The sequence below is a fragment of the Sinocyclocheilus anshuiensis genome, unplaced genomic scaffold, assembly GCF_001515605.1.
Source record: "Sinocyclocheilus anshuiensis isolate Anshui unplaced genomic scaffold, SAMN03320099.WGS_v1.1 scaffold55, whole genome shotgun sequence".
Taxonomy (NCBI): Eukaryota; Metazoa; Chordata; class Actinopteri; order Cypriniformes; family Cyprinidae; genus Sinocyclocheilus; species Sinocyclocheilus anshuiensis.
Genome location: NW_015549647.1, coordinates 3,468,576 through 3,477,862, shown reverse-complemented (window position 1 = coordinate 3,477,862; position 9,287 = coordinate 3,468,576). Strand labels below are relative to the sequence as shown.

Below are 9,287 nucleotides of genomic sequence, written 5' to 3'. Positions count from 1 at the left end.
CCAAACAAAGTAGTTTCGCTTTCACAACGAATCACACAGCACCTTCACGACATGGCGGCGGCAACAACAATACTAAAGCGAGAATAAAAGTTACGCCTTCTTTCTTTGCGTGAACATTTGGGCGGCGTTACGCAAATCTTCTCGCATAGTGATGTAGCTATGTGGGGGCGTGTTAGAACGAGCCGTTTTAGGTAGGCGTGGCTGACTCTTAACTTTTATAAAGAATATCTCTTTGGATTTGAGACTTTAGTCTTTGCAACTTTACAGATCTTCTTTATGCACCAAGAGCTTGTAACACTCCAAAGAGAAAGGAAAAATTTAAATTGCATCATATGACCCCTTTAAGAACTCTAAATGTTTTTGGTAGTCCTTATGTGTATTTAAATGTCTTAAACCTAAAACAAACTTTATGTGGTTGAAAACACTGAACAGTTGTGATAAATGACAAGCGCTAAGCAAGTCTCTCTCTGTCTCAACGCCAGTCAAAGCACAAAAGCAGATTTCAATTTAGCAGTTGATCACATGACGTACTAAATGTTCTAATCACACTGGTGTGATTGTACGAGTCAGGGACCAGCCTAGAGTGATCATTACGCATACGATCATTGCGTCAAGGGGTTAAATAAATTCTCCATCCATATAATTAGAAAAATTAACTAGGCTGAAAAAACTGTTAACAAAAAACAATCCAGGGGACATTCTTTTGCACTCACATTTTAGGTTTCAGTGGTGTTTTTGTCACCTTCCCATTAATTTCAACCCTGCTCTGCAATACATGTGTATAAGTTAGAGCAAGTAGGTATGTGTAGAATGGTGTTTGTGTGGACTCACAGGAGAAAGCACGTCTCCATCAAAGCGTCGTATAGGGTTGGGTTTCCTGCGGTAGGCGGGCTCTGGGTGCAGGGCTTTGGCGGCATGTGTGTGGTGTGGGTTCTGCGGCTGCTTCCTCTTTTTCTTCCTGCTGCTCTCCCTCCTCTCCTCTTTCTGACGAATACGCATAAGCTGAACTCGCCGCTGCTGGTGACTGATCATCACTGAGAAAGAGAGAGAGCACATTACATAACAGCAACATACATATTGAAAATTATGTTTTATCTATACAAAAACGAAAACTGTCATCATTCATGTACATTTATGACTTGCACAAAAAAATTATTTTTGTAGATTGCCCCATGTTTGCTTTTCTAAATAACTAAAGTGAATGGAAACAAACCTAAATTTGAACAGCACGCATATTATATACAGTATTAGTCTAATCTGAAGCCATACAATAGTTAATGTGATGAATAGACAGAGTATGTTTACATGCACATCGGCTTTCTGGTTATTGCAATAAATTTGCTTAAAGGGGTCATATGATGCGATTTGGTAAAATTCGCATTCCAGGGGCTAAATACCACGTTAATGGGGTCGTTTTTCAACCCGCGGACATGAAAAACGACCCGCGGCAACAGTGTTAAAGCAGCCCAATTCCGCGGGAAAACCGCGGACTTGGCAACACAGGAAGAGGATAGCTTTCGGATAGCGCATCAAGAACTGGGTTGACCGGGTTCTCGGTACCACCGGTACTTAAAAAAACCTGGTACCGTAACGTTTTCATTTTTTTAGTACCGACTTGGTACCGAAATACCGGGTCTTTTGACAACACTACTCCAAATACACAAAATAATGTTCTTTTTAGCAACATCATATGACCCCCTTTAAGACATGAAAGCGCTGTTCATGTTTACATGCACTACTGTGTTAGCAGTGTTGCCAACCTGCATATATATGTGGATCCACCAGTAAGCAGCTTTTCCCACAATTTTCCTTTACTTTAGTTATCCGTTCTTCTCTACACTCATGCACCCTTTTCAAAAACCTACATATGTGTTTACATGTCCACATAAGCCACATTCTCTGGCACAAACCCAGGTTTCTCTTAATCCCTTAAATGGCAAAAATAAGAAATATTACTACTGTAATAATACTATTTCACTATTTAATGTTATGTAAGAAAAATAACATGCTTCTACTATACTAGTACTATATTTTTTTGATACTTCCAAAACACTAAAAACAATGCATGTGTAAAGATACACAGTGCCACACTTTGCTCTAAAACCTGCTGGGCATATATTTACTTACTTAAATCGCAGCCTTTACTATTTGATAATTAGTAAGCCCATAGACTAAGCCACATCACAATTTCGATTTTATTTCGATTAATCATTCAGCCCTAGTATAGACTACTAGTACTTATATGGAACTTTTATTGTCATGTTTGGAGTTTGACCGCATCTGTGCTCATTCACTTTCAAAAGAGCACTTTGCACATTTTATTAAACTTCTCATGTGTTCCATGGAAGAAAGAAAATCGTACAGTTTTGGAATGATGTGAGGGTGAAATAGTGCCAAAATTTAATGTTTGGGTGAACTAATTCTTTAAGAAGTTGGATATTATAAACCATTCAGTGCACATACAACTTTACTGTACTGGAAACAGACAGACAGAGAGAGCCTCTCCATGAGCCGATGCTCTGCTCTGCATGATTGTTTCTGTGATCATTAGTCACACAGGCCTGAGAGCACACCAACAGACAGGAACCATCTGCCGTGCTGCACACATTCATACAACCTTCTCTCCCTCTCCGGTACAGTAAATCCACAAGAACAGTGTGTCATTTAATGCAAATACTCTTTCCGTCCCTGACTCACCCTTCGTGTGGGAGTAGCCCTCTGCTGTCACTCTCCATTGCACCAAAACACCCAACAGGGCGAGAGCAGGCCAGGCTCCCAGGACCACCCACGTAGTCCAGCACACTGGCTCCCGGGGGCCCGGTTTCACCCGCTCGTAAATGTACCTCACCAACGCGAAGAGCTCCACGAAATAATCTGTAGCCACGACTATTACTGCAGCCCCAAACACGGCTGTGGAGAGGGTGGTGAAGCATCTCTGCCACTGCAGGGTGAGGACGGCGAACAGCATGCCCAGCCCCAGCAGGACACCCAGGGGCACCCATACTGACCGCGGGGGGTCGGACGACAGCTCCTCCATTCCTATCAGGGTCCCGATGCCAACCAGCAGGCCCAGGAGTAGCCCCACCATGAAAAGCCCAACGCTGCGTACCAACATGGTCACTAGGCCGCACAGGGTGCCGATGCCCAGGCCAATGCCCACGCTGGCCTCAACGCTCAGCTGTGTGTCCAATACTCGCTCCTTGTAACAGAGCAGGAAGATGATTACAGAACCGAACATGAGCCCCGTGAGGAAGAGCACAGCCTTAAAACAGCGGTAACCTGCAAAAGGGAGAAAGAACAGGAGGTGAGAACTGAGTGAGTGAAAAAATGTGAGAAAGAGTGAAGGAGGGAGAAGAAAAAGATAAAAATAGCTAGATGGAAATTCATGCAGTGGCTGATTTCACAGCTCAAGAATAGCACAATAGTGTGAGACCACGATTCTGCTCAGTTTATTAGCAGTTCAACACTTTCCAATGTTGTCAGTGAGCAAAAAACTCCAAAACAATATGGAAAATTTACTTTGAGGATGAATTACTCAGGATTATACCTTTCATGTATAATATTGGCAGCTCTAGACCATGGTAAAACTTCTTTTACAGGGTGATGCACAAACGTGAGGGAAAGCAAAAAAACAAATTTAGGGGACATAGCATTATTTAATTTATTTATTATTATATATTTTTTTTCCAAAATATTTTTGATATGATACTCTAACACTCAAAATTACCCAGTAAGGATGTACCCATATTATTTCTGGCTGATACACAGAATAGACAAGCCAATTATTATTTTCATGTTATGGCAGATATAAAAATTCTATACAATTATGTCTATACAAAATATTAAATTAAAATTAAATCACTAAAAATAAAATAAATTAATTTTATATGCTACAGGTGAATTTATGCATCACAAAATTACAATGTAGATTATAAAAATGAAGTTTTTTTTTTGTATTTACTAAAAAAAAGTATAAACTATCAATCAGTGGGCAGAAGGCATGTAGTAGATTGTGTGCAACAAGTTTTGATAAAAATCACATTATTAAAAAAAAGAGGCCTTAGAAATTCATACATCAGATATGACACACTATGCTTTTTATAGGATTAACAGTGTTATTAAATTGTTTTTAAACGTTAACTTTAAGCAAACATTAGATGACGGCAAAGGCTATCTAAAATGTAAAAATAGAGGAAGCATGCAAAATGAAATCTTCAACATCGACCAATACTTATAAATGGAAGAAAAAAAAATCTAATATCATCTATATATTATAAGTATAATATATTATGCATCCCCACTACCCAGTAATTCAGAAATCATCATGATTATTATTATGTTACAACTATGGGCATATTAACACACGATCACCCACATTTTCTAATCAATGTCCATTCAATGCTATTGTTTGCATTTCACATTCATGATAGGGAAGGCTTAAAGGTACAATATCAAAAACATCCATTAAATTCTACATGACAGTTGATGACTAACAAGAAAACTGGACTTTAGGGGGGAAAAAAATATGGTACAAAAGAGTGGAATATGTCCCCTTTAAATCTGTGCCCATCTCATGTAGAGTGCAGTACAGTTATACAAGCCATGACCTTATTTAGAACCTCGTGAAATATTTAAAAGTGGGCAAAAAAAAATAAGAACATGGGTTCGACACTGAAATAGACTGAAATAGACATAACCCCACACAAATAATTCTAATAGTGACAGACTGTATGAGATCACATGCCATCTATAGGTTTTTACCTGTAACAATAATAATGTATAAGTAAACATGAAAACTCAACTCACCAAAGAAGCAATAGATTATTCCGAAGAGACAGCACATAGAGCAGACCACTGAGGGGACCACCTCATAACGTCGCCCCGCTCCATTATTACAAGGCTCCAACTGCTCCGGTCCAGCTTCTCTTGAGGGAGGGGCCAGCTTAAAGACTAGGGTCTGCAAGGTGGACGTCATGGTGACCGTAGTGTGCTGGATGGAGTGAACAGGTTGTAGGGAGGGGGTGATTGAGGGAAGGTGGAGGGGCTGGGAAATCAGGGTACACCTCGCGTCCACATAAATCTACCTGTAAGAGAGAGAGAGGAAAATAAATGTGTCATATATATATATATATATATATATAATGATTGAACACTGTTTAGGTCACAATTTAGTCAAATTTTAGACAAATTTAATTGTATAGCGCTTTTCAAAATACACATTGCTTCAAAGAAGTTTTAAAGAAAATCATGATGTTACTGTTACAATATCTTAATATCTTCATGCTTTATAGTCACATTTAGCAAATTAGTGCTGAGTGATGATACAAACAATCAAGTGGTTGAGATATGCTATATAGTATATATATTGTGCTCCACAAATATACTGTATGTATGCAGATAAAAATGGACATAATTATATTCAACTTTGCTACATTCACACTGCAGGAAAATGTGGCCTAAATCTGATTTTTTTGCTCATATGCGACTCAGATAATTTAGTTTCATGAGAGTGTGAACAGCACAAACATGGAATCTAAACTTCTCGATTCTGATTTGGGCCACTTCCATATATGGTACTAAATCTGATTCAGGTCAGTCAGATGTTTTGCTATGCGACCGCAGTCTGAACAGCCAACATGGAATTCACGCGACTTTTACGTCACTTTAGATCGACATTCGTCATAATTCCACGCTGTCGGGATTCACTTCAAAGATTTTACATACCGGTATTTCTTTGATCACTTGGTGAAGAGACAAGAGATGTTAATTTACGGTGTATTACAGAGACAGCTGAACTTACTGGGTTGTACCGTAAATATAAAAAGAAAAAAAAAACCTTGCTCTCTGTCTCCTTATCTTCGCTCTGCTTATCGCCTACTCACAAATTTGCTGGCTTCTGCTTATAAATGAAGTGAACGCGTAAACAGTTACTTAAGTGGCTTCTGTGTTTACTTCAGTATGGCAGTGTGCTTCAGGCCATCTTGTTAACGTTCTTTGTGGCTCAGTTCAGGACTGTCATTTGTTCACACTGGAATCTGATATTGGCCACATTTAAAAATGCTAATGTGAATAGCCATACAAAAAAAATCAGATCTGAGCAATAAATCGGAATTGAGCACTAATGCCTGCAGTGTGAACGTAGCCTTAGATATAATATAGCTACATTTTGTGACAAAATGTAATCAGGTTGTTGAGATTTGCTATATATATTGCTTTACGCGAGTATACTGTATGTATGAGGATAAGATTGGATATAATATATATCCAATTTGATATATAGACCTGTGTGATGATATACAGGTGCATCTCAATAAATTAGAATGTCATGGAAAAGTTCATTTATTTCAGTAATTCAACTCAAATTGTGAAACTCGTGTATTAAATAAATTCAATGCACACAGACTGAAGAATTTGAGTTGAATTACTGAAATAAATGAACTTTTCCACGACATTCTAATTTATTGAGATGCACCTGTAGTTTACATTTTGCGATGATAGGCCCATAAACAATCACGCAGCCAAAATTACAGTACACTCTCCAAAAAAAACGTTTTTTTTTCTCTCTTTCAAAAGGTACCCCTTTGTACCTAAAGGGCCCATGTTGGTACATTAATGGCGCTTTTCCACTGCATGCTACGGCACGGTACGGGATTTAAATCAGCACAGAAGGATCGAACACAACTGTTTTGAACGAGCGCACCTTTTTTTAACAACCAAAAAGTGGCTGTTCCCCCTGTCGAGGAAGTACAGACGTTCCTCTCGTTGATAGCAGAGGAGCGGATCCAGCGAGAGCTTGATGGGGCGACGCGGAATGAAAACGTTTTTTAGGAGTCACGGCAGTAGAGGCGGCGCAACTATAACGACATGTGAATAATCCCGCCCACTCTAAAGCAGTACTGAACTGCAGTGGAAACGCAAACCGTGCCGAGCTGAGCCGTGCCGTGCCGTGCCGTACTGAGCCGTGCCGAGCCGAGTCGTACCACGCAGTGGAAAAGCGCCATAAATGTACATATTAATATCTAAAGTGTACATTTTAGTATCTATAAAGTTCAAAAATTTACCAACAGAAAGCAGTTAAGATTTAATACAAAGAATATAGAAAATCCAACTAGGCCTATATCTAGCACAGTATTCAAGTTTTACAGGTTTAGAATAATACTCACTCCACCCGTAATCCATAACAGAGCAGAGGTGAGGTGGTTCTTTTTTTCCTTTCTGTTTACCCTGTCCCCTGAACTTAACTATTATGTGTGAATCTCCTTGGAAAGGATTTTGGGTCATGTAAGGCTACTTTTATGAAAAAAATATATCCATGTGACACTACCAATATATAAGGCCATAATTCACTCACAGAAGTTTGCGTTCCATTTATTCTCTGCTTTACTCTTCATTCTTTCTCTTTCTTTATCTCCCCCCACTCACTTCCTCACCCCCATTGCTTGTTCAGTCATGCCCTGCTCTTCTGTTACATAGTTGTGGCTCATTGTGTGCTTAAGGATGTCTAACAACTGTCCTGCGGTCAGGTCTTCTTTCTCTAAATGATTGCAATCTAATCAATGGCCACTTCTCCTCTTGACAGTTGTGTAATTGTTCTGGCACTGTTTACTACAGAACTCAGCCAGACATCTTCAGTTTGTCTAATTCTTCAACTTACTCTTTCTTTATCAATCTCTCTAATTTATGCAAATGCACTTTGACATTGCAGTGAAAAGTAGTGTCAGAACTCTTGACCAGCAGTGGTGGTAACTGCAAAGTGGTTCTTTTAAACAGTTTGTTTCAATTAATTGGTTTTGTTGCAACCATGACTTATATTAAAGGGGTCATAATACACAAAATAATGTTCTTTTTAGCAACATCATATGACCCCTTTAAAAATAGCCATTAAGAACCTAAAATCCTTTGCATTTGCAATAAACAATACTAAAATTAATTTTACATCTCTTAGTTGAAAGGTTTTTACTAATTTTAATAACCAATTCTTTTATACGTTTGGATAAAGAAAATCATTAAATCAGATCATAAACATATTTCCAGTATGCTGTACTATTATTTGACCATTAAAGTAACTCAGACCATTAAAGTCGGACATTTCAAAAAATCCATATCCCAATAATCCTACTATTGCTTTAATTGATTCAGCTTGATTCTTGAACAAATAATTCAGACTGGTCATTTGAACTGATGCAACTGCTTCTAAAAAGAATGCCTGAAAGGACAATTCATTCATAATCAGACATCGTTATTGCAGTCAATTGACTACTATAGTTGAATAGTGATAATGAATAATTTATTGACTAAATCAAGTCACTTATATTTAAAAAAAAAAAAAAAGCTGTCTCCTTTAAAGCAACGCCACAATAGCCATAAAAGCTGTGCTGCTTTCTTTTCCATTCTGTAGCGTTATATACAGCTGTGCTGTTTCTGAATGCAGAAACGCATTGTACGAAACACGTCTGATCTGGTGGGCATGGCCCAAAACAACTTAATTATACTGAGCTTCCTTGAGACAGACTAGTCATTCAGAAAAGCCACTGAGGAGTAGATTATGAAACTATACTGCTGTATATCCCTAGCCCATAATTCCCCATGAAGCCAGTCCAAGTTGAACGTGAGAACATTCTTCATTCGCTTACACTGCCTCCCTATTTTCTCCCCTGCTCTGTCATACAAAACACGTGCCTTAGTAATTATCTTTAACTTAGGGATAATCAAAGCTCGGTTTACGTCAACCCCTCACGTGGCAGAGAATCCCTGCCAAACCAAACTGCAATCCATCACAGAGAGAAAGACAGCCACCATGTTTTCCTCATTATACATCAATAGATCACCCTATCCAGTCAGATGTCCAACAATAATGACCTTCCACTTCCTGTCTGTGACCATAACAATGAAAGGATGCAAACCTTACCAGCTCAGGGCCAGGCAGTATTAACCAATAGAAAGGCAGCCTCCCCCTCCATAGCAACAGACCAGGAGCCAATCAGAGGCATTCTAACTTGTGGAGCTTTTCTAAGTGTTGCTGTAGCTTCATTATCCTAACCTGAGGAACTCAAATAAACTGACCACCATACCCTCATTCATGCTTACACAGACATACACTACTGCTCTCCTAAATGCTTTAACTCACATCTGAGTACACAAGAAGCTGCTAGTCTAATTAAAGGGGTCATATGATGCGATTTAAATTTTTCCTTTCTCTTTGGAGTGTTACAAGCTCTTGGTGCATAAAGAAGATCTGTAAAGTTGCAAAGACTAAAGTCTCAAATCCAAAGAGATATTCTTTATAA

General features: G+C 38.8%; 1 protein-coding gene across 2 annotated transcripts in view; it reads right to left on the bottom strand.

Moving 5' to 3' along the window:
- The window catches only part of tmem198ab (transmembrane protein 198ab), a 29,340-nt gene that overhangs the window by 4,788 nt on the left and 15,265 nt on the right, over positions 1-9,287 (bottom strand). For both annotated transcript variants that reach the window (XM_016449324.1, XM_016449326.1), the window contains 3 exons: positions 4,807-5,084; positions 2,698-3,279; positions 832-1,034 (listed from right to left, as the gene is read on the bottom strand). In XM_016449324.1, the coding sequence (XP_016304810.1) occupies positions 832-1,034; positions 2,698-3,279; positions 4,807-4,975 (954 nt within the window). In that variant the 5' untranslated portion in view covers positions 4,976-5,084. The remainder of the gene's footprint in view (positions 1-831; positions 1,035-2,697; positions 3,280-4,806; positions 5,085-9,287) is intronic.